This window comes from Salvelinus namaycush, chromosome 20, assembly GCF_016432855.1.
Source record: "Salvelinus namaycush isolate Seneca chromosome 20, SaNama_1.0, whole genome shotgun sequence".
Classification (NCBI taxonomy): domain Eukaryota; kingdom Metazoa; phylum Chordata; class Actinopteri; order Salmoniformes; family Salmonidae; genus Salvelinus; species Salvelinus namaycush.
In genome coordinates, this window is record NC_052326.1 from 56,186,277 (window position 1) to 56,211,236 (window position 24,960).

Below are 24,960 nucleotides of genomic sequence, written 5' to 3' on the forward strand. Positions count from 1 at the left end.
CAGGTCCAAGGTCAGCTCCACATCACTGGAAGGGACAGTTGCTACTTCATTGTGTGGACTCATATTGCTCCTCGTGTGAGTACCTGTTTTCAGGGAAGACAATGGTCCAAGAATATTCCAGATAGTTACACATACACACACATGCTAGGCTCCCCGAATAGGTTATATTACATACATATGCTCAAAGAAGCCAACTAAAGTAACGTAGTTAACTTTATCATGGGCACAGTGGGAAATCATATATGTGATGTTCAAAATATGGATGTGCTTTAGTCTCCACAACTGGACGTTCGCTCTCGGATCACACTGGCACAGGATGTTCATGCCCCAGATGGCTTGAGGGATGCACTGCTGTTGGCCTGCTGTTGGCCTGGAAAACAAAGAGACATTATGTTGGAAGTCCCACCCAGTTTCCTACATTAAAATGATGGTAGCCAGAGAGGAAGAGGCGAAGCGAGAGGGATAACTCAGAGAGGGATAACTCAGAGAGGGATAACTCAGGGAGGGGTAACTCAGAGAGGAATAACTCAGAGAGGGGTAACTCAGAGAGGGGTAACTCAGAGAGGGGTAACTCAGAGAGGGTTAACTCAGAGAGGGTTAACTCAGAGAGGGTTAACTCAGAGAGGGATAACTCAGAGAGGGATAACTCAGAGAGGGATAACTCAGAGAGGGATAACTCAGAGATGGATAACTCAGAGAGGGATAACTCAGAGATGGATAACTCAGAGAGGGATAACTCAGAGAGGGGTAACTCAGAGAGGGATCACTCAGAGAGGGGTAACTCAGAGAGGGATAACTCAGAGAGTGGTAACTCAGAGAGGGATAACTCAGAGAGGGATAACTCAGAGAGGGATAACTCAGAGAGGGATAACTCAGCCCAAAAGCTGTCTACTCCAGCAGGTGGTGTTTTCTATTTTTTTGCTTACCAAACGAGGAGTTTTTGTACAGAGGTCAAATTTGATCAACAAACTAAATTTAACGGCTTATTTGCTACGTGAGGTTTACTTAATTGAATAGAAGTTTTGTAATGCTTATGTTGTTACGAGTGTAGGCCTACTGATATAAGGAGAAAAATTACTTTATATCAGAGTTGTGCCTGTTAGTGCTCTCCAGCATCCTTGGGATGGTCCCGTCCCTACCCTGCCTATAACCTTGACCATTTTACATTTCAACGGGCTAGGGATGTCCCAAAGATCCCGGATAGCAAGGACTGTTGTGGTTGTTCACATTCGTATCTGCACTCATTGGCAGAATGGCCCCACCTGATCTTTTCTTCTCCCGACTGCCTTCAATTTATTTATTAAAAAAAAACTTTTTACCACTTTTTCTCTCCAATTGGTAGTTATAGTCTTGTCCCATAGCTGAAACTCCCGTACAGACTCGGGAGAGGCAAAGGTCGAGAGCCATGCGTCCTCCGAAACATGACCCTGCCAAGCCGCACAGCTTCTTGACACACTGCTCGCTTAACCCGGAATCCAGCCGCACCAATGTGTCGGAGGAAATACTGTACAACTAGTGACTGAAGTTAGCATGCATGCGCCCGACCCGCCCTAGGAGTCACTAGAGCGCAATGAGCCATGGACATCCCGGCCGACCAAACCCTCCCCTAACCCGGACGATGCTGGGCCAAACCCTCCCCTAACCCGGACGACGCTGTGCCAATTGTGCACCGTCTCATTCGTCTCCCAGTCGTAGCCGGCTGTAGCACAGCATGTGATCGAACCCGGGTCTGTAGTGATGCAGTGCCTTAGACAACTGCGCCACTCGGGAGGCCCTGCCTTCCATTTTTTGAAGACATTTCTTTTCATTGTTAGAGCGGCCAATGGAGTGTCTGGGCAATATAATGGAACATCTGTGTGGAAGCCCTCAATGGCGCTGCTCATGCTAACACAGCCTTTTGGCCGCTAGAGGTCTCTATCATTCTCTATGATTTAGCCCAAAACCTTTTGAATTATTTGTTTGTGTGCTCTGACTGGTAGCAGGTATGATGGAGAATGCACCTCCACCTATAAAATAGGGGTTTCCACTAGTTACCACAGACACAAGTCAAAACTACTGTTGTCTCCAAGTTCATCCAGACCCACTGTAGCCTTCAAACCTTGCTCTTATTTGGACTAATAATACACTGCCGTCCTCTGCTCACGCCAGCCTACTTACTCATGGTAATGAGATATTTTTATACAGGTAACTCTGCCAACGCCCTTGATTAGAATTGCAAGCACCAACTTGATTGTAAAGAAATCACATTTGTTTCATTCAAGGGACACCATGACTGGGACACCACCCAGTCATAATACCACAATGTGCTTATCTGTAATCTGATTCACATACAGCCCCCATACTCAACTTGTCACGCCCTGATCTGTTTCACCTGTCCTTGTGCTCGTCTCCACCCCCCTCCAGGTGTCACCCATCTTCCCCACTTATCCCCTGGGTATTTATACCTGTGTTTTCTGTCTGTCTGTGCCAGTTTGTCTTGTTTGTCCAAGCCTACCAGCGGTTTTTGTGTCTCAGCGCCTACCTTTTCGAGTTTCTCTTTTCTCGCCCATGAGTTTCCTCCTGGTTTTGACCTTTGCCTGTCCTGACTCCGGGCCCACCTGCCTGACCACTCTGCCTGTCCTGACTCCGGGCCCACCTGCCTGACCACTCTGCCTGTCCTGATTCCGGGCCCACCTGCCTGACCACTCTGCCTGTCCTGATTCCGGGCCCACCTGCCTGACCACTCTGCCTGTCCTGACTCCGGGCCCACCTGCCTGACCACTCTGCCTGTCCTGACTCCGGGCCCACCTGCCTGACCACTCTGCCTGTCCTGACTCCGGGCCCACCTGCCTGTCCACTCTGCCTGTCCTGACTCCGGGCCCACCTGCCTGACCACTCTGCCTGTCCTGATTCCGGGCCCACCTGCCTGACCACTCTGCCTGTCCTGACTCCGGGCCCACCTGCCTGACCACTCTGCCTGTCCTGACTCCGGGCCCACCTGCCTGACCACTCTGCCTGTCCTGACTCCGGGCCCACCTGCCTGACCACTCTGCTTGCCCCTGAGCCTGCCTGCAGTCCTGTACCTTTGCTCCTACCCCTGCCTGCCTTGACCTGTCGTTTGCCTGCCCCTGTTGTTACAATAAACATTGTTACTTCACACAGTCTGTACTTGGGTCTTACCTTCATTCTTGATGCAACTGGCAGAACGGCATAAGAACGCACATAATATGTGCAAAAATGTGTAGAATTGCAGGAAATGTGCTTTAAAACTGCAAAATGTTCTCTCTGCCAACGAGGGATTTGAACAGTTCGGGATCACAAGTATCCCTGATATACAGGAACCACCTCCTCCCCCTTCTCTCTCCTGTCTCAACCATTAGTATTAATCAATACAGTGATATTGCTGACTGCAGCAGCAGTGGTGGAGAGGTGGGGATAAAGAGGGGAACAGGAAAAAATGTCCCTGGCTTTAAGTACTGTCTACCATCTAAAATAAGCTTTCCCCTTGAAGTGAGTGTGGCCTAGACTGCTAATGAGTTCTTGTGTTGGGTTGTTGGGTGACGGTGTCACACACACACACACACACACACACACACACACACACACACACACACACACACACACACACACACACACACACACACACACACACACACACACACACACACACACACACACACACACACACACACACACAGGGTGTCCTTGCAGATCTGACTGATAGCTCTATAGTCTCTAGTCTGTGTACACCTCGGCCAGCCATCAACTATTGTTCATCCTCTACCACCCCTACTGTGCTTTGTTCACACATTCTGGGCTCTGAGCCTAAGCTGCCAAGATATTTTCAAAATGTTCTCAAGCCCACTGACTTGCAATTCCTTCCATCTCTTTCTTTTTTCCATTCTTCTCAGCATCTTTTGGAGTTTAAGAAAGGTTACCATTTTTTTTTAAAGTCATGAACAGTCAAAATCATGTTTTTCATGAAATTGAATGATATTGTTGCTTCTAGATTGATCAAGTTTGGTCATAAAGTTACTGGTCCCCTCCCCCGTGTCAAACACTTGGATTCAGGAGGCGGGATTATTAAGGGGATACAACAATGGTAACATGATATTCTCTTACCTAATTTAAATAAGTACCGCCTTGTACCCAACATCGGACAAGGTATGTTTGCAGAGGGGCGGGGTTTATATAGCTACTCTACTGGTGCCAAACTTTGACTGTAGGGTGTCAGCATATATGACTCAGAAGTAGACACTATGGCAAAGATATTTATATGTTTCCCCTTTCATCTGTGTCTGGTGTTAGCTAATTAATGGCTAGCTAGATTTTCAGCCAGCATTGAACAAAAGGAGGGAAAGTGTCGTTCCAAACTCTGATGCAGTTGTCAACATATCCGCCAGTGCTGCTGTGAACCGCATCACAAGAGACATTCCAAAACGAAGATGCATAAAAAAATATATATATATATTAAAAAATGACATTATTGATGCAATTTTAATGTTGTTTGAGTTGCTTTGTGTATCACCAAATTTGCTTTTTGATTATTTTACTGCAACACTGCTCACTGCATCCAAGTTGCTTGACAAAGGCATTTCAAGAGCTGTCACTCAAGGCAAGCTCATGAATGTAAGCTCCCTGCCCACCTGTCTTTTCAAACTTCCTGGTAGTTAGCCTTCAGAGAATTTATAGCATTTCAATTCCCAAAATATTATGGCAGATATTTTAGTCACTCAAAATGCTATTTTACATGGGAATCACAATGACTGTTCGGGACTTTTTTAAAGGATGGAGTTTTTGTCCATTATTGTTTTTATATACAGTATGAGCTATGTAAATCGATATGCCCAGAACAGGGATAATGGAATATTGGAATACTGTATATTTTATTTAAAGGCATTGACACTACATGTGGTTTATTTTCACCGTTACAGCCGTTTGACAGCTGAAAGGAAACACCAGGCCAATGTCTTGATGCCAGGTCTCCCAGATTGGTTCCTTCATGTTTTCTGTAATAACAGATAAATCATTAATAATAACTAGGATAGAACATTTATTGAAGGAAATATGGTGTGCTTGTTCGTCTTGAAGTACAGTATTTATGGTTGTGAAATAGTATTAGTAGTAGTGATGGCAGTATAGTAATGGCAGTAATAACAATGGTAGTACTAGGGTTTTCATAGGCTTTGTTTGTTAAAGTTACCTATTTGGGGTGGTTTATACTGTAGGTGTGGAGTTATTATAGTGGGTTTGTATAGTAGACTAGAGTGAGTACTATGTCATCATAGAATAAGCCATAGAATGTGTGTTTAAGCTCTCAATGCATTTGAGTTTGAACATTCGGCAACGTTTCATGGCAGTGATTTTGGTTTGGAATGTGAAGCCTGCATTCTGTCATGGAAATGAATGGGGATACAACAAGCTGTCTAGTTTATGAAGTAGGAATGGTAGCAAAAAGCTGTGTTGAAGCCATCTAAGTTGAGTCAGTCTGCACATGTCAACATTGGGTTGATGTTTGTAGCTGAAACGGATCAAGAGCAGAAGTCTATATAGCTTTTATGCAAATTTAAAACTGTTATAATTCAAAAAGTGTTAATAAGAGCATCAACAATCTTTTGACAAGCAATCTACATTGAGTCAGTCTGTCAATGTTGGTTAGGTGTTGATTGCATAAACGGTGTAAGAGCAGTGACAAATGCAAATACTTCCCATTCAAGCCTATGGAGCTTTTATGAATATTTAAAATGGATATAGTTCCAGAAGTGTAAATTGTATCAAAAAACCTTTGACAAGCGCACTATTCCAGACCGGTCTGCTGTTCTAAAGTTTGAGTGGCGTTTCTGTCCTCAACAGGATCGGTGGGTCCCTCGCGGAATGGTTGAGCTAATGTAGGCTAATGTGATTAGCATGAGGTTGTAAGTAACAAGAACATTTCCCGGGACATAGAAATATCTGATATTGGCAGAAAGCTTAAATTCTTGTTACTCTAACTGCACTGTCCAATTTACAGTAGCTATTAGTGTGCACAGTGTGCACAGTGCACAGTTATGAGCTTGAAAAGTTATTCATAAACAAATTAGGCACATTTGGGCAGTCTTGATACAAAAGTTTGAACAGAAACACAATGGTTCATTGGATCAGTCTAAGACTTTGCACATGCACTGCTACCATCTAGTGGCCAAAATGGAAATTGCGCCTGGGCTGGAGTAATACATTATGGCCTTTCTCTTGCATTTCAAAGATGATGGTACAAAAAAAATGCATGGTTATTCTTTGTATTATCTTTTACCAGATCTAATGTGTTATATTCTCCTACATTCATTTCACATTTCTACAAACTTCAACGTGTTTCCTTTCAAATGGTATCAAAAATATGCATATCCTTGCTTCAGGTCCTGAGCTACATGCAGTCAGATTTGGGTATGTCATTTTAGGCGAAAATTGAAAAAATGGTCGGATCCTTAAGAGAACACAAAATGTATTCTAAATGTACACCAGTCAGGTTTCAGACCAGGTCATAGCACCATCTCTGCTACTTCTTTGGTTTAAAATGTTGTTCCTAATTGTTTGTATAAGAAGAAACACTGTGCGGGCCTTTTTATTGACGTGTCTAAAGCCTTCGACACTGTGGATCACTCATTACTTATTCAGAGGCATTCATCAATTTACCTGGACCAAGCTGCATTTAAGGACATAACAGAGTGTGTATTTACTGATGGTGTTAAATCAGGTTTTCTGGACATAACAAAGGGTGTCCCACAGGGATCGATTATTTGTCCGGTTCTTTTCACTATTTACATTAACAATATTGGTTTATCTGTAAAATAAAAATATATACTGTCACCTGTATGCAGATGACAGTGGTGTATTTTATTGCCCCCACAGCTGACCAGGCTGTGTCAGAGCTTCAATCTGTCTTTATTGCCCTACAGAAAGCCTTTGTTGAAAGGCTGGATTGACAAAAAATCTATCTTTAAAAAAAGCATGTTAGTTAAAAAATGTATAATTCAAATAGACTTCTTCTATAGGAACAGGTTAATTAAATAGCAGAAAACAAATCATTCACTCAACATTCATTACGGTTATTGATTATGGTGATATCATCTATAACCCTGGAGATATCTTCTGTTTCACTATACATGTCCATTAATATGTTATTAAAACTTCTTCTCAATAGGGGGTGCTATTTGCACTTTGTAATAATTTCGTTCCCAAATTAAACTGCCTCGTACTCAATTCTTGCGCGTACAATATGCATATTATTATTACTATTGGATAGAAAACACTCTCTAGTTTCTAAAACCGTTTGAATTATATCTGTGAGTGAAACAGAACTCGAGTTAGAGCATTTTTCCTATGAGGATGTGAGAATGCAGAAATCTTCTTGCTGTTCTGAGATCTGTTTATAAATCTGCCTGTCTTCTATTGGTTGAGATGCACTGCATACGTCTTCCCCTGGGTGTCAGCGAATAGTGAGAGTTGAAATGGGGTTGCTAGGCAGAACTGAGAGCTTATAAAAGACCTCGGAACAAAGTGTCCGGCCTTTTTTCACTTCGCTCTGACGCAGGGAGGACATCTGGCTGTGGCTCTAGAACGCTCCGGTTATAGGCCTTAGATATATCCGGTCATGTTTTTATTCGTTATAGGTGTTAAAGACATCATAAGGTATTTAATTTAAACCGACTTATAGCAGTTTATATCAGTTTATTGCGATTTTCTGGAATTTCTTTGTCACGCGCTTTCACGAGTTGGACACCTCTCCTGCACATAGCTAGCGTTAGCTGCTATTTCTACAGGAGAAGAGGACATCTTTCAACCAAAAGACGTTTGTTCTGGAGAAAGGACACCTTGCCCAAGATTCTGATGGAAGCTCGTCAAATAGTAAGAAGTCTTTATGCTGTTAATTCGTATTTATGTTGACAAATGTTAAACAATAATTCCGCCATGAATTTCGGTGCGGTCTCGCTTTAGCGCACGCTGTATGCGCAGTAACGTTAATTTTAAAAATCTAACACAGCGGTTGCATTAAGAACTAATGTATCTTTCATTTGCTGTCCAACCTGTATTTTTTAGTCAAGTTTATGAATAGTTTTCGATTAGATTAGGTGCCTCTCCAAGATGGCGCCGGACAGATTGCTTGAAGTTTGGCCACTACTCACATTGTATAACCACGATTTGTGCCGCTACATATGCACATTTTCGAACAAACCCTATATGCATTGTGTAATATGATGTTACAGGACTGTCATCTGAAGAAGTTTATGAAGGTTAGTCAAATTATATATCTTTTGCTTGCTTGTTACGATCGCTAACCTTTGCTGCTGGTAAATGGTGTTGTTTTTCTGGCTATTGTGGTAAGCTAATATAATGCTATATTGTGTTTTCGCTGTAAAACACTTAAAAAATCTGAAATATTGGCTGGATTCACAAGATGTTTGTCTTTCATTTGCTGTACGCTGTGTATTTTTCAGAAATGTTTTATGATGAGTATTTAGGTAATTCACGTTGCTCTCTGTAGTTATTCTAGTCGCTTTGGTGAGAGTTGTGATGGTGGCTGCAATGGTAAACTATGATTTATACCTGAAATATGCACATTTTTCTAACAAAACATATGCTATACAATAAATATGTTATCAGACTGTCATCTGATGAAGTTGTTTCTTGGTTAGTGGCTATTTATATCTTTATTTGGTCGAATTTGTGATAGCTACTGATGCAGTAAAAAAATGGTGGAGTAAAAAAAGTGGTGTGTTTTGCTAACGTGGTTAGCTAATAGATTTACATATTGTGTCTTCCCTGTAAAACATTTTAAAAATCAGAAATGATGGCTGGATTCACAAGATGTGTATCTTTCATCTGGTGTCTTGGACTTGTGATTTAATGATATTTAGATGCTAGTATTTACTTGTGACGCTATGCTAGGCTATGCTAGTCAGCTTTTTTACTGATGAGGGTGCTCCCGGATCCGGGTTTGGGAGGAATTAGAGGTTAAAATATCATATGTGTCGTAAAAATTTAGAGCAAATACGAGTGTTTCCGCATCTCACCAGTAGAAACGGGCCAGCTACATTTCCTGGTTGTAATCAAATCACAATATCCACAATTCATAGTAATTTCAGAACGTAGTACCAGCCCGTGGAGGTGTATCCAGTTGATGTGAGAAATATCAAAATGTCTGTGTTTGTAGCCTCCACTTTCAGCCAGAAGATTTCGAAACGAAACTGAAGTCTGAACTGATGGGTTTGCCATGTCGTCGAACGTTGAAAAGTGATGCTATTCGATTTTCCCCTTCACTTAAAAAAGGAAGGTAGCCGATCAGGCAACATCAGAGCAGCAGAGAAGAAGTGAAGCTGAGGTAACGTAGCTAACGTTACCTAGCTAACTAGCTAGTTAGCTAGCAAACTACGTTTGTTTATCTAAGGTTTCATAATACACTGGCTAGACATTCCAAATCATATCACTGTAATTAGCCAGCTGCTATCTGGCAATGTGATTTGTAACTTTGCAAGCTAACATTAGCTTCGTTAGGTTACGTTAGCTAGCTAGCTAAATAACTACGGTTGATGCTAACGTGGCTATGTGTTCTATTTAGAGTCCGATCCCATCAACATCTGCAAACGCATCAACATCAAGCTCAGCACCAGGAACTAGTGTAAGTCACCTTCTACATTACTAAAATAAACCAAATCTTTCCATGACTCTATGAAGAGTAAATAAATATACTGGAGTTTGGCATAAACATGGTCCGTGTCTTGTTGTCATGGTTGGTGTGTTTACAAGTAGGCTACAACTTCTGCTGGAGTTTTCTCTGTATTGTGGAGGCTTAGTTGATTGTTCATGCAAGGCTTTTAGTCTAAATTGGAGAAAAGGAGGTATTAGTAAGGGCAGATGGCGTCGGTGACTGACTGATGTCTGTTGGCAGTGGGTATTGTGTGTGTGAAGGTTAGTATGCATGATCTATTGACATGAGGGGCTGGGTGGATATAGTACCTTGTTTGAGTGTGTATTGATGGGGACAAAGTAGTAAAATGTTGTCTAATCACTGACTACTGTGTGTCCTGCAGAATAATCCTTCTGTCGATGACGATGACCAGCTTTAGTAGTACAGAGCCTGTACACCCATTGGATGAAAGCTTTCAGCCTGGAATAAGCTGAAGCTCAACATCATCTGACTTTGAAAATAGCCAGGAGAGTGAAAGCTATTTATGAAAGCACAATACACTTTTGAGAAAACAAAATCACCAATACACTACACTGTCTACCAGACAAGTGCCCCTCAAACTTTTCACACCCTTGCAGTCAGGGGCTCTGAAACCTATTCACTCTATGGTTGGCAGTGCTTGTCTACTCAACAGCACAACTGTAGCTCATACACAACAATACAAAACTAGACTATCTACAAGTCAAGCTGCCCCGACTTTTCACATCTTTGCTAATAGCCCATTTCAATGCCCCATTATTGACTCTGAATAAAACACATACCAGTCTACTATACCCTTTTTTGTTTACAAATGACCATGGTTTATTGCAAGGTTACATATCCTCATGATCAGTCTTCATGTTTTACACATCCTTGTGATTAGTCTTCATGTTTTACACATCCTTGTGATCAGTCTTCATGTCTTTTCAGGGGACTTGCAGTACAAACAAATCTTCTGCAAGAGGTCGAAGCAGTGGGTGGTGAAATAATAATGGCCCTGGAGGGGATGGCTGCCGTTTTACGGGCTCTTAACCAACCGTGCTATTTTGTTAGTTTTTTAACTTTGTTTGTAACTTATTTTGTAGATATTGTTGCTGCTACCGTCTCTTATGACCGAAAAGAGCTTCTGGACACCATTTTGTCTTGAATTAGTCCGACGCAAAGGATATACTGCTTTCTCGAGACCAGGCCTAAATCCTTGTCATTCGCGTGAAGAAAAGAGATACAGGGGCGAAGGTCAGGGTGTGTTGTGAGAATTTGTCGGTGAACTGCCACTACCATCCGTCCTACTGGCCAACGTGCAATCACTGGAGAATAAACTGGATGATCTACGATCAAGACCATCCTACCAACTGGACATTAAAAACTGTAATATCTTATGTTTCATGTCGTGGCTGAACAACGACATGGATAATATAGAGCTGGCTTGGTTTTCCGTGCATCGGCAGGACAGAGCAGCTACGTATGGTAAGACGAGGGGCGTGGGTGTGTGTCTATTTGTCAATAACAGCTGGGGTGCAATGTCTAATATTAAAGAAGTCTTGAGGTATTGCTCGGCCGAAGTAGAGTACCTCATAATAAGCTGTAGACCACACTATCTACCAAGGGACAGTCTATATTTTTCGTAGCCGTCTATTTACCACAACAAACCAATGCTGGCACTAAGACCACACTCAACGAGCTGTATAAGGCCATAAGCAAACAAGAAAATGCTCATCCAGAAGAGGTGCTCCTAGTGGCCGGAGACTTTAATGCAGGCAAACTTAAATCTGTTTTACCTGATTTCTACCAGCATGTTACATGTGCAACCAGAGGGGAAAAAAACTCTAGACCACGTTTACTCCATAAACAGAGACCCATACAAAGCTCTCACTTGCTCTCCATTTGGCAAATCGGACCATAATTCTATCCTTCTGATTCCTGCTTACAAGCAAAAACTAAAGCACCAATGACTCGTTCAATACAGAAATGGTCAGATGACGCGGATGCTACGCTACAGGACTGTTTTGTTAGCATAGACTGGAATATGTTCCGCGATTCATCCAATGGCATTGAGGAGTATAACCCCTCAGTCACCGGCTTCATCAATTATCGCCTCGACGACGTAGTCTCCACAGTGACTGGATGTACATATCCCAACCAGAAACCATGGATTACAGGCAACATCTGCACCGAGCTAAAGGCTAGAGCTGCCTCTTTCAAGGAGCAGAACACTAATCCGGACGCTTATAAGAAATCCCACAATTGCCTCAGACAAACCATCAAACAGGCAAAGCGTCAATACAGGACTAAGATTGAGTCCTAGAACACCGGCTCTGACGCTCGTCAGATGTGGCAGGGTTTGCAAACTATTACGGACTACAAAGGGAAACACAACCGCGAGCTTCCCAGTGACGTGAGCCTACCAAACAAGCTAAATGCCTTTTATGCTCGCTCCGAGGCAAGCAATACTGAAGCATGCATGAGTGCACCCGCTATTCCGGACAACTGTGTGATCACGCTCTCCGTAGCCGATTTGAGCAAGACCTTTAAACAAGTCAACATTCACAAGAATTACCATCGAGAGCATCCTGACCAGTTGCATCACTGGCTGTGATGTTAACTGCTTGGCATCCAACCGTAAGGCTCTACAAAGGGTAGTGCGTACGGCCCAGTACATCACTGGGGCCAAGCTTCCTGATTTACAGGACCTATATACTAGGCTGAGTCAGAGGAAGCCCCAAAAAATTGTAGGAGTCTCCCAAGTCAGACTGTTCTCTCTGCAACCGCACTGCAAGCAGTACCGGAGTGCCAAGTTTAGATCCAGAAGGCTCCTTAACAGCTTCTACCCCCAAGCCATAAGACTGTTGAACAATTAATCAAATGGCCACCCGGACTATTTACAAGGACACCCCACCCTTTGTTTATACACTACTGCTACTCACTGTTTATTATCTATCCATAGTCACTTTAACTCTTAACTCTATTTCTTGAACTAATTGTTGGTTAAGGACTTGTAGGTAAGCATTTCACGGTAAGGTACACCTGTTGTATTCGGCGCATGTGAAAATTTAATTTGATTTGATTTGAAGAAAGTGTACGAGAAGCTTGTTCACCTGGTTGTGGAGTGCAGAAAGGACCAGCCACTTGTCTGCAAGGAGCCAGAATCACAGCTCCCTAAATCCAATATCCCTGCCAACATCCCCACAGCGCCAAAACCTGCTAAACCAGCTGCCATTACCCAACACAAGAAGAGGTTCACCAGCTGAAGAACATTCTGGATCCTGCCTGGAACATTCAACCAACACAACGTCCATATTCAATTAGACTGACGTTGTAGTATAATATAGAATGCCTAGTATGCTCACAACTGAATTGTGGCATAGATTTTGCAAGCTGTTGTAAATAGAGTATGTATATAATGATGTTTTATATCACAAGTGTGCTGACAAGTGACTAAATGTTTCCAGCTGCATCAGAAACCAATAAAGTGTTGACATCTTGATCAATTCATTGTGATATTCAAGACATGTACTTGTCACACCCTGATCTGTTTCACCTGTTTTTTGTGCTTGTCTCCACCTCCCTCCAGGTGTCACCCATCTTCCCCGTTATCCCCAATGTATTTATACCCGTGTTCTCTGTTTGTCTGTTGCCAGTTCGTTTTGTTTCATCAAGCCTACCAGTGTTTTTCCCGTGCTCCTGTTTTTCTCTAGTTCCTGTTTTCTAGTTTTCCTGGTTTTAACCATTCTGCCTGCACTGACCCTAAGCCTGCCTGCCATTCTGTATCTTTCGGACTCTGCTCTGGATTACTGACCTCTGCCTGACCTGACCCTAGGCCTGCCTGCCGTCCTGTACCTTTTCCCCACTGCTCTGGATTATCGACCCCTGCCTGCCTTGACCTGTCGTTTGCCTGCCCCTGTTGTTGCAATAAACATTGGCACTTAAACACAGTCTGCACATGGGTCTTACCTGAAACCTGATAAAGGGAATACTTGCATATGGTGTGCGTGGGTGGTGCAGTGAGGTGTTCAGAGTCACTTTGATACAAAGGGTGTTTGTTGTTATGGGACCTTTCACAACTTCTCTTGAGAGTCATCAACTTCTTTGTACCCAAGTGATATTGTCTGTGATAGAAAGACGAAAACGCTATTATACATTCATGGGAAATAGTTGTGTACTGCCTGTATTCCTACTGTAGCAGCATGGACTTCTAACATGAGACATCTCACGGACACGTTAGTTAGCTAGTTACAACACAAAGGTGTAGTTACTTCAAGATTATGAGTCATAAAGCCAAAGTCATTCCTTTACTCTCCGCCATCGTCATCAATATATTTACCCAGTTTTGCTCCTAATGAGAGGCACTGAGGCTAGCTAGGCTAGTTAGCTATCTAGCTATAAAGTTAGACTACAGTACATTTTAGGTATAGCAAACAACACAGGTAGCTAGCTAAACTTGGCTATCTTGGCTTGTAGTGGTACGGGCAAGCCCCGTTATGGCCAAATAAATCACTAAATTGTACTGTACTGAACAACACTGCCTCGGTTAAAAGAGAGCTTATATTGCTAGCTAGCTACCGACAGCAAAACAACTTACTTGTTTGTAATTTACCCTCCAGAGTCCTGTTTCATCATCCAGCTCTACTTGAAAAGAGGAATTGTTAGAAACAGCCATTGCTAATTATTTAGCAGTCTCGGATCGACAGCGCACGGTAACATAGCTCCTGTGAACCTGTAAACCAGCACCGCCCCCATTTTGAAAAGTGGGAACAAGGATTTAGGACTCCCGTTGGGCTGTAGTCTTTTCAAAGCCAGGGAAACTTAGATATCCTGCAATGCCCTGGCAGATAGAAACATCGTTGAGACCAAATGTGCTGTTGAACAAGGACAACCATATATACACTCGCTGCATGATTGTGCAGTCGGTGAAACACAAAGGCCACAATAATTGCTACAGAAATATGATTCCTTCATTTTTAGATCAGACAACAGGCTTAATCAACCAATGACGTCATTGGTTGAACTCTCCCATTGTGAAAAAATAAATAAATACAGCCACAGTATAGTACAGAATTATGTCTGAAACACCCTCTCATCACTCATAATTATGTTGGGGGACTGGAAAAACACCCCACATTTTTATTTAACCTTTATTTAGCTAGGCAAGTCAGTTAAGAACGATCTAGCAACCTTTCGATCACTGGCCCAACGCTCTAAACACTAGGCTACCTGCCGCCCCAAATAGGGTCTAGCAGATAACTTTCCCTTTAAGTTAGTGGATTTTGGTGCCTCTGGGGCAGTTCAGGCGGATGTTAAAACCTTTTCTCAATAGAGGGTGCTGTTTTCACTTTGTAAAAATTCGTTCCCAAATTAAACTGCCTCGTACTCAATTCTTGCTCGTACAATATGCATATTATTATTACTATTGGATAGAAAACACTCTCTAGTTTCTAAAACCGTTTGAATTATATCTGTGAGTAAAACAGAACTCAAGTTGGAGCAAACTTCCTGTCAGGAAGTGAGAAATCTGAAATCAGGCAATCTGTTCCAGGGTCAGTTTATTAATTTGCATGTATTCTATTGGTCGACATGCACTGCATACGCCTTCCCCTAGATGTCAGCAAGCAGTGAGAATTGGAATGGAGTTGCTAGGCAGATCTGAGGCCATATAAATGGTCTTGGAACGTGGGGTGCACTCTTTTCAACGTTCGCCATGACGCGAGACAGACCTCAGGATTGCATTCGGAAAAGCTCTCGTTATAGGCCTTAGATATATCCGGCTCTGATTTTATTCGATATAGGTGTTAAAGACATCATAATGTAGTTATTTTAAACCGAGTTATATCAGTTTATATCAGTATATTGCGATTTTCGGATATTTCTTTGTGCTGCGTTATAGTGAGTTGGGCACGTCTGGGCCACATAGCTAATGTTTGCTGCTAATTCCTAAGTTGAAGACGGCAATCTACAACCGAGCATCGATGATTCTGGACAAAGAACAACTTGCCCAAGATTCTGATGGAAGCTCATCAAAAAGTAAGAACTATTTATGAAGTTAATTCGTTGTTCTGTTGAAAAATGTTGACCTACTATTCCGCCATTAATTTCGGTGCGGTCTCGCTTTAACACACGCTGTATGTCGTAGTAACGTTAATTTAAAAAATCTAACACAGCGGTTGCATTAAGAACTAATGTATCTTTCATTTGCTGTCCAACCTGTATTTTTTAGTCAAGTTTATGATTAGTTATTGATTAGATTAGGTGCCTCTCCCAAGATTTCTCCCGACATTTTCTTTGCAGCTTGGCTACTATTCTCATTGTATAACCACGATTTGTGCCGCTAAATATGCACATTTTCGAACAAACTCTATATGTATTGTGTAATATGATGTTATAGGACTGTCATCTGAAGAAGTTTGAGAAGGTTAGTGAAAAAATTTATATCTTTTGCTGGTTTATTCGTTATCGCTATTGTTGGCTTGAATCAATGCTGTTGTGTGGTTGGCTATTGTAGTAAGCTAATATAATGCTATATTGTGTTTTCTCTGTAAAACACTTAAAAATTCTGAAATATTGGCTGGATTCACAAGATCTTTGTCTTTCATTTGCTGTACACTGTGTATTTTTCATAAATGTTTTATGATGAGTATTTAGGTAATTCACATTGCTCTCTGTAGTTATTCTAGTTGCTTTGGTGAGAGTTGTGATGGTGGCTGCAATGTAAAACTATGATTTATACCTGAAATATGCACATTTTTCGAACAAAACATATGCTATACAATAAATATGTTATCAGACTGTCATCTGATGAAGTTGTTTCTTGGTTAGTGACTATTTATATCTTTATTTGGTCAAATTTGTAATAGCTACCTATGCAGTAAAAAAATGGTGGGAAAAAAAAGTTGTGTCTTTTGCTATCGTGGTTAGCTAATAGAAATACATATTGTGTCTTCCCTGTAAAACATTTTAAAAATCAGAAATGATGGCTGGATTCACAAGATGTGTATCTTTCATCTGGTGTCTTGGACTTGTGATTTCATGATATTTAGATGCTAGTATTTACTTGTGGCGCTATGCTAGGCTATGCTAGTCAGCTTTTTTACTGATGAGGGTGCTCCCGGATCCGGGATTGTGACCAAGTAGAAGTTAAAGGACCTTTTTACTGAAGAATGTGTTTGTTTCAAATGGTTGTGTTTTGCTTTTCGTCTTTTGCGTTACCTTTTCATGTATTGTGTAACTAATGTGTATATAGACAAATGGAACACTTTCTTATTAGCCAATTTCAGCAAAACAGTTGCCCACCACTGCAAAGCGCAGAGAGGACAGTCAGATGTTGTTGTTGTGAATTGCGTTTATAATTCCTAAGGTGTGTCACTGCTGCATTTTGGAGCTCAGGCCTATAACTTGACAAAATAAATAGATGGAGGTATTATGACTACATCTGTCTCAGAGCAGTGGTCCAGAGAAGCACTATGTGGGTGCAGGAATGTGATCGTAGATGGGGCCTCTGTTTTGGTTTGGAACCCTCTTTTCCTCAGAGACAATACACTCCCTACATGAACTACAGCACAGTTATTTCCATGATATGTAGGAGTGATAGGGGTGTGGAGCCTTAGCCAAATACATTTAAACTCAGTTTTTCACAATTCCTTACATTTAATCCTAGTAAAAATTCCCTGTTTTAGGTTAGTTAGGATCACCACTTTATTTTAAGAATGTGAAATGTCAGAATAATAGTAGAGAGAATGATTTAATTCAGCTTTTATTTCTTTCGTCACATTGCCAGTGGGTCAGAAGTTTACATACACTTAATTAGTATTTGGTAGCATTGCCTTTAAATTGTTTAACTTGGGTCAAACGTTTCAGGTAGCCTTCCACAAGCTTCCCACAATAAGTCGGGTGAATTTTGGCCCATTTCTCCTGACAGAGCTGGTGTAACTGAGTCAGGTTTGTTGACCTCCTTGCTCGCACACGCTTTTTCAGTTCTGCCCTCAAATTTGAGGTCAGGGCTTTGTGATGGTCACTCCAATACCTTGACTTTGTTGTCCTTAAGCCATTTTGCCACAACTGGAAGTATGCTTGGGTATCAATAATATGCATTGTATGCATTGTCCATTTGGAAGACCCATTTGCGACCAAGCTTTAACTTCCTGACTGATGTCTTGAGATGCTGCTTCAATATATCCACATAATTTTCCTGCCTCATTACGCCATCTATTTTGTGAAGTGCACCAGTCCCTCCTGCAGCAAAATCAGCCCCACAACGTGATGCTGCCACCCCCGTGCTTCACGGTTGGGATGGTGTTCTTCGGCTTGCAAGCATCCCCCTTTTCCTCCGAACATAACGATGGTCATTAGGGCCAAACAGTTCTATTTTTGTTTCATCAGACCAGGGGACATTTCTCCAAAAAGTACGATCTTTGTCCCCATGTGCAGTTGCAAACCATAGTCTGGCTTGTTTATGGTGGTTTTGGAGCAGTGGCTTCTTCCTTGCTGAGCGGCCTTTCAGGTTATGTCGATATAGGACTCGTTTTTCTGTGGATATAGATACTTTTGTACCTGTTTCCTCCAGCATCTTCACAAGGTCCTTTGCTGTTGTTCTGGGATTTATTTGCACTTTTCCACCAAAGTATGTTCATCTCTAGGAGACAGAACACGTCTCCTTCCTGAGCGGTATGATGGCTGTGTGGTCCCATGGTGTTTATACTTGCGTACTATTGTTTGTACAGATGAACGTGGTACCTTCAGACGTTTGGAAATTGCTCCCAAGGATGAACCAGACTTGTGGAGGTCCACAATTTTTTCTGAGCTCTTGGCTGATTTCTTTTGATTTTCCCATGATGTCAAGCAAAGAGGCACTGAGTTTGAAGGTAGGCCTTGAAATACATCCACAGGTACACCTCCAATTGACTCAAATGATGTCAATTAGCCTATCAGCAGCTTCTAAAGCCATGACATAATTTTCTGGAATTTTCCAAGCTGTTTAAAGGCACAGTCAACTTAGTGTATGTAAACTTCTGACCCACTGGAATTGTTATACAGTGAATTATAAGTGAAATAATCTGTCTGTAAACAATTGTTGGAAAAATTACTTGTGTCATGCACAAAGTAGATGTCCTAACCGACTTGCCAAAACTATAGTTTGTTAACAAGACATTTGTGGAGTGGTTGAAAAACGAGTTTTAATGACTCCAACCTAAGTGTATGTAAACTTCCGACTTCAACTGTACATAAAATGTTTTATCTAAATGCATATAAGTTCACGGTGTGATATACTGTATGGATTGAAGAGACATACAGCTACGGTAAGTCTATAGCTACTGTTTAAACTGTGTAAGTGTATGAAGAAATAACTTTTTACCTTCTACCTGCATTACAGGAAGACCTACTTTATCTACAGACATAGCCTTGATATGCTCTCATACGGGTCTGTTTACTTCCCTCCTACACCATCTCAGGGCAGAAGATGGCAACTGATATGCTCTCATACGGGTCTGTTAACTTCCCTCCTACACCACCTCAGGGCAGAAGAGGGCAACAAGAGCAGCAGCCAAGCCATGTAGCTACCATAGCCAGCCAGCCGCTAGTTTAGTGCAGGCTAGGACCCCCGTGCTTGGCTTGCTTTATTCTGCTATGTGGGAGTTCCTCTGTGATGCCAAGCAGTTCACGTGAGAACGATGATCTCAGGGCTGAGAGCTGAGTGAGGGTAAACATCTATGACTGTTCCAGATCACCCAGTGAATCATCAGTGAGTATTACATTTACCACTGTAGTCTATGACACATAAATGCTGTTCATATTCAGCTGAGGAAATTATAGATCTTGATTTAAAAAAAACATATGTTTACGAAGATTTCCCCCCTTTTTTATATGGGTTTGTTTTGACATGGGCTCGCTTTCTCACTTAACCGATTGTTGTCGATATCCAATACAGTTTTTACGATACATATGAACAATTCCTAAACCCAGTATCTCATGTGGGTGTTTGTGTAAGAAGGTGTGAGAAGGTATCAGAAGAAGGTGACTAACTAGCCTCAGAGGGGGTATACGTAACCTCAAGACAGCTGTAGGCTCCATCCCAAATCGCACCCTATACCCTACATAGTGTACCAATTTTGACCAAATGTACTGCACTATGTAGAAAATAGGGTGTAATTTGGGACTCAGGTTGTATAGAAACACAGTGACAGGAGGACAGGAATCAGCTGGTCCAGAACAGCTGTGACCGGGCTGGTACAAAGTTTCCACAATGTGGACAATGCTGTGAGGGCATGACTGACTAGATATGGGACTTTGGTGTGGCAGAGCATGGGTGGGCACGGTGTAATCTAAGACGGTAGCTTTTAGCCAGGCTATAGGAAGTCACATTGCTTCACAGTCTATTGTTGTTGTCTGTTAAAATATGACAAATACGTTTTATGTCAAGGGAGTTTATTAGTCTGGTGTTCAACAGTAATTTAGATTTAAAGAAAAAGACAAGCCTATGGTAATTTACTCTACTCTACTCAGATTAGATATTTTTGCTTTGATGTACTCTACTCAATGTCTTCAATTCTCTCAATTATGTTACTCCGAACTCTGGTCACATTTTCCTGCCACAGCACATATACTTCTGTCACTCTCCGTTTGATCCCCTCACAGGTTTGTTCTTAGGTTTCCTGGGTCACTGTGCACATTACCGTGCTCCATTGTCTGGGAGGTTCATTCCAGATCACTGCAAGTTTTTGGACTCCAGCCCAGATTCCATGCAGGTTCTCTGAAAGAAAAATAATCTCTAGAGCATTATTGATCACCCTGTTACTCTAGCAGCTAACAGCTATCTTCAATTTCAATATTTTAGAAATGTCATTTTTCCCTTGTTTTTTTTTTAACATTTTGGATTACTGGAAGTTTAATTAAAGGACTCCAGGTCTACATTTCATGTTTTCTTTTTTTTTTTTGTTCAAAGAAGAAGAAAAAAAGAAGCGCTTAAGTTCATGTTATTGATCAACCGTGTTCTCCTGCCAGAACTCCTGGTCCTCTTGTCTTCTGTTCAGATATCCAAGCACCTGTTCCATTTACTGAAGGGGATGGATGCCTTTTGGACACTGTGAGTTTAACAGATAAAAAAAAAATGGCTGCTTTCTTTTCATTCTTTTCTGATTCAATTGGGTCCAAGTATCTTGACAACCTTGCCTGGTATTTTGGCAGCAGTCCCTTGAGTGTTGATGTCAGCTGAGAGAGAGAGAGAGAGAGAGAAAGGGCAGAAAGAGAGAGAGAGAGATTGAAAGAGTATGGGGAGGGGGGGAGGAGTGAGCGGGCTATTCAAGGCACTTGTCCTCTGTCTCTCTCAGTCACACAGCAGAGGAGGGGGAGGTATACGCACACCACACACACTCTCTCACACACAAGCTGGCTCACACAGCCACATTTTCTCAGGCTGCTCCGCAGACTGACAGCAGAAGACGTAGGAGGAGAGAACAGAAAGAGAGTGAGAAAAGGAAACAAGGGAAATATCAACCAAGCCAGAAGAGGAGAGTCAAGCAGCACTTATCCTTTTTCTTTCTCCAAAAAGCATTAAATTAAAACACAGAGAATATAGAACTCTTTGTTAATCTGTAACTGAACAGAGGCTGCTCTGCTCTGTTCTGCTGAGAGGGACCTGATCTGCTCTGTTCTGCTGAGGGACCTGCTCTGCTCTGTTCTGCTGAGGGACCTGCTCTGCTCTGCTCTGCTGAGGGACCTGCTCTGCTCTGCTGAGGGACCTGCTCTTCTGAGGGACCTACTCATTCTCCAGGACTATGGCACCACATCTGAGACATGGATTCTCGGTCTCTCTTTCACAGCGCTGGGGTCTTCTTCTCCATTCTCTCCTTCTCTCCGTCTATTTCCTGACTGTTGCAGGATTCAACCTGGATACTAGCATGACTCTGACCAAGGAGGGGGAGACCGGCAGCTTTTTTGGATTCTCATTAGCGCTTCACCAGCAACTCACACCAGAACCACACAGTTGGTAAGTCAGTGGCTAGCTGGCTACGTAGCATGTGTCTCTATCTGCGTGTGATTTTATGGGTACGCTAAGCCAAATGCTCTCCACCGGGGGGGGGGGGGGGGGGTGTTACCCCCTCTAACTAACATAGGACCATACTGATTGAGTGGAGTTGAAACAGTTACTCTAGTCAGCATTTCTACATTGCACTGATTGTATTATGCAGTCCTTCGATTCAGTCATTCAGGTATTGATATAATTTAATCCATGATGATTTAGAAGCACTGCACTGGGAGTAGTAGTTTCATTGTGGTTGTGTGTGTGTGTGTGTGTGTGTGTGTGTGTGTGTGTGTGTGTGTGTGTGTGTGTGTGTGTGTGTGTGTGTGTGTGTGTGTGTGTGTGTGTGTGTGTGTGTGTGTGTGTGTCTGTGCGCGTGCAGAGAGGGCACCCTGTAGCTAATTTAATGGTCCCACTGCCATGTGATTTACAGTGAGTGGGATGGGGTGCAGGGTGAGACTGACTGTATAGCTGAATCAGCAGATAGATCAGGAGGAGAGAGGGAGAGGGAGAGGGGGAGAGAGGGACGGGGACAGGGAGAGGGACAGAGGGAAAGAGGGAGCAAGAGAGAGGAGGCAGAGGGAGGAGAGTGAAAGAGGTAGAGAGGGAGAGAGGGAAAGAGGGAAAGAGGGAGTGAGAAAGGGAGAGGGTTAGAGAGAGAGAGAGGGAGGGAGAGGGAGGAGAGGGAGAGAGGGAAAGAGGGAGGGAGAGAGAGGGAGAGAGGGAAAGAGGGAGGGAGAGAGGGAGGAGAGGGAGAGAGAGAGGGTGGATGGGTTTTACTCACATTTTACTATTGCAGTTCAGGACAGATATGCAGTGGTAGTGTAGGGGTGGTGTGTGTGTTTGTGTTTGTGTGTGAGTGCATGCACGAGTGTGTGTGAGTGCGTGTGTGCATGCTTGTACAGAACGTAGATCTGGAGTCGAGAAAGAGTGGTTTTACTAATGCAGTTTAGCAGTGGACAGACATGCTGCAGTAGTTTATGATGGTGTGTGTGGCAGGAGGAGTAGTGGATTGTGTGTGTGGCAGGAGGAGTAGTGGATTGTGTGTGTGGCAGGAGGAGTAGTGGATTGTGTGTGTGGCAGGAGGAGTAGTGGATTGTGTGTGTGGCAGGAGGAGTAGTGGATTGTGTGTGTGGCAGGAGGAGTAGTGGATTGTGTATGTGGCAGGAAGAGTAGTGGATTGTGTGTGTGTGGCAGGAGGAGTAGTGGATTGTGTGTGTGTGGCAGGAGGAGTAGTGGATTGTGTGTGTGTGGCAGGAGGAGTAGTGGATTGTGTGTGTGGCAGGAGGAGTAGTGGATTGTGTGTGTGACAGGAAGAGTAGTGGATTGTGTGTGTGACAGGAAGAGTAGTGGATTGTGTGTGTGACAGGAAGAGTAGTGGATTGTGTGTGTGGCAGGAGGAGTAGTGGATTGTATGTGTGACAGGAAGAGTAGTGGATTGTGTGTGTGGCAGGAAGAGTAGTGGATTGTGTGTGTGTGGCAGGAGGAGTAGTGGATTGTGTGTGTGTGGCAGGAGGAGTAGTGGATTGTGTGTGTGAGACAGGAGGAGTAGTGGATTGTGTGTGTGGCAGGAGGAGTAGTGGATTGTGTGTGTGGCAGGAAGAGTAGTGGATTGTGTGTGTGTGGCAGGAGGAATAGTGGATTGTGTGTGTGTGTGGCAGGAGGAGTAGTGGATTGTGTGTGTGTGGCAGGAGGAGTAGTGGATTGTGTGTGTGTGGCAGGAGGAGTAGTGGATTGTGTGTGTGGCAGGAGGAGTAGTGGATTGTGTGTGTGACAGGAAGAGTAGTGGATTGTGTGTGTGACAGGAAGAGTAGTGGATTGTGTGTCTGACAGGAAGAGTAGTGGATTGTGTGTGTGGCAGGAGGAGTAGTGGATTGTATGTGTGACTGGAAGAGTAGTGGATTGTGTGTGTGTGGCAGGAGGAGTAGTGGATTGTGTGTGTGTGGCAGGAGGAATAGTGGATTGTGTGTGTGTGGCAGGAGGAATAGTGGATTGTGTGTGTGTGGCTTGAGGAGTAGTGGATTGTGTGTGTGTGGCAGGAGGAGTAGTGGATTGTGTGTGTGGCAGGAAGAGTAGTAGATTGTGTGTGTGGCAGGAGGAGTAGTGGATTGTGTGTGTGGCAGGAAGAGTAGTGGATTGTGTGTGTGTGGTAGGAGGAGTAGTGGATTGTGTGTGTGTGGCAGGAGGAGTAGTGGATTGTGTGTGTGTGGCAGGAGGAGTAGTGGATTGTGTGTGTGGCAGGAAGAGTAGTGGATTGTGTGTGTGTGTGGTAGGAGGAGTAGTGGATTGTGTGTGTGTGGCAGGAGGAGTAGTGGATTGTGTGTGTGGCAGGAAGAGTAGTAGATTGTGTGTGTGGCAGGAGGAGTAGTGGATTGTGTGTGTGGCAGGAAGAGTAGTGGATTGTGTGTGTGTGGTAGGAGGAGTAGTGGATTGTGTGTGTGTGGCAGGAGGAGTAGTGGATTGTGTGTGTGTGGCAGGAGGAGTAGTGGATTGTGTGTGTGGCAGGAAGAGTAGTGGATTGTGTGTGTGTGGTAGGAGGAGTAGTGGATTGTGTGTGTGTGGCAGGAGGAGTAGTGGATTGTGTGTGTGACAACTGCTGCTGGTTGTTATTGGTGTCCCTGGAACACTATAAGACAGCAGCACATCCGCCAGCTCTGAGTCGGCTCTGCCTTAAATGTTTACGTGTCTCACGGTGTCTTTCTGCAAAGGAAGGAAGTAGTCTTATTTCTCTGTTCTGCACTAGCACAGCTATAGAATGAAGCAATCTTTAGAATGAGTCATTCATTACATTAATTACTTGCAATTGGTGTTCAGTATAGTTACTCGTGTTATACCTCCAGTATTCTTCCCGTTATATTTGCAAGAGCTGATCAATCATTCCAGTTCCTTGCTGGTTGTAATTATTATATCATGCAAACTGTTTGAGTGGCCTTTTTTCCCAGTGTCTTCTGTTTTCTCAGTAGATCTCAACAGTCTGGTGTTTGTAGTCACTGTTCATTTACTAGAACCTGTCCACATTAAAATATACAGACAAGAAGTCCATTTTGTAGGTGTTGCTCTTCCATCAGTAGAGCTGACTCTGAACAAGAGACTTGGTACTCTTGTAGGTGTTGAAGGCAGTGTTAATTTACTACAGGTCCTGTTTAGGAGGTCCGTGTTTAGCAGCCGGACGCTTATTTTACTCTTAGTGGAGCCGACCTGTCGGCCAGCACACCGTGAGGACCGTTAGAGGGATAACGTCAGCCAAACGTCAGCACTCGCAGACAGTGGCGGG

General features: G+C 43.1%; 1 protein-coding gene across 1 annotated transcript in view; it reads left to right on the top strand.

Annotated features, from left to right (window-relative positions):
• Positions 1-683: 683 nt before the first annotated feature.
• Positions 684-24,960, top strand: part of LOC120064882 (integrin alpha-7-like) — a 103,103-nt gene continuing 78,826 nt past the window's right edge. Inside the window, exons 1-2 of the mRNA XM_039015474.1 lie at positions 684-900; positions 21,545-21,653. Coding sequence (XP_038871402.1) covers positions 684-900; positions 21,545-21,653 — 326 coding nt within the window. The remainder of the gene's footprint in view (positions 901-21,544; positions 21,654-24,960) is intronic.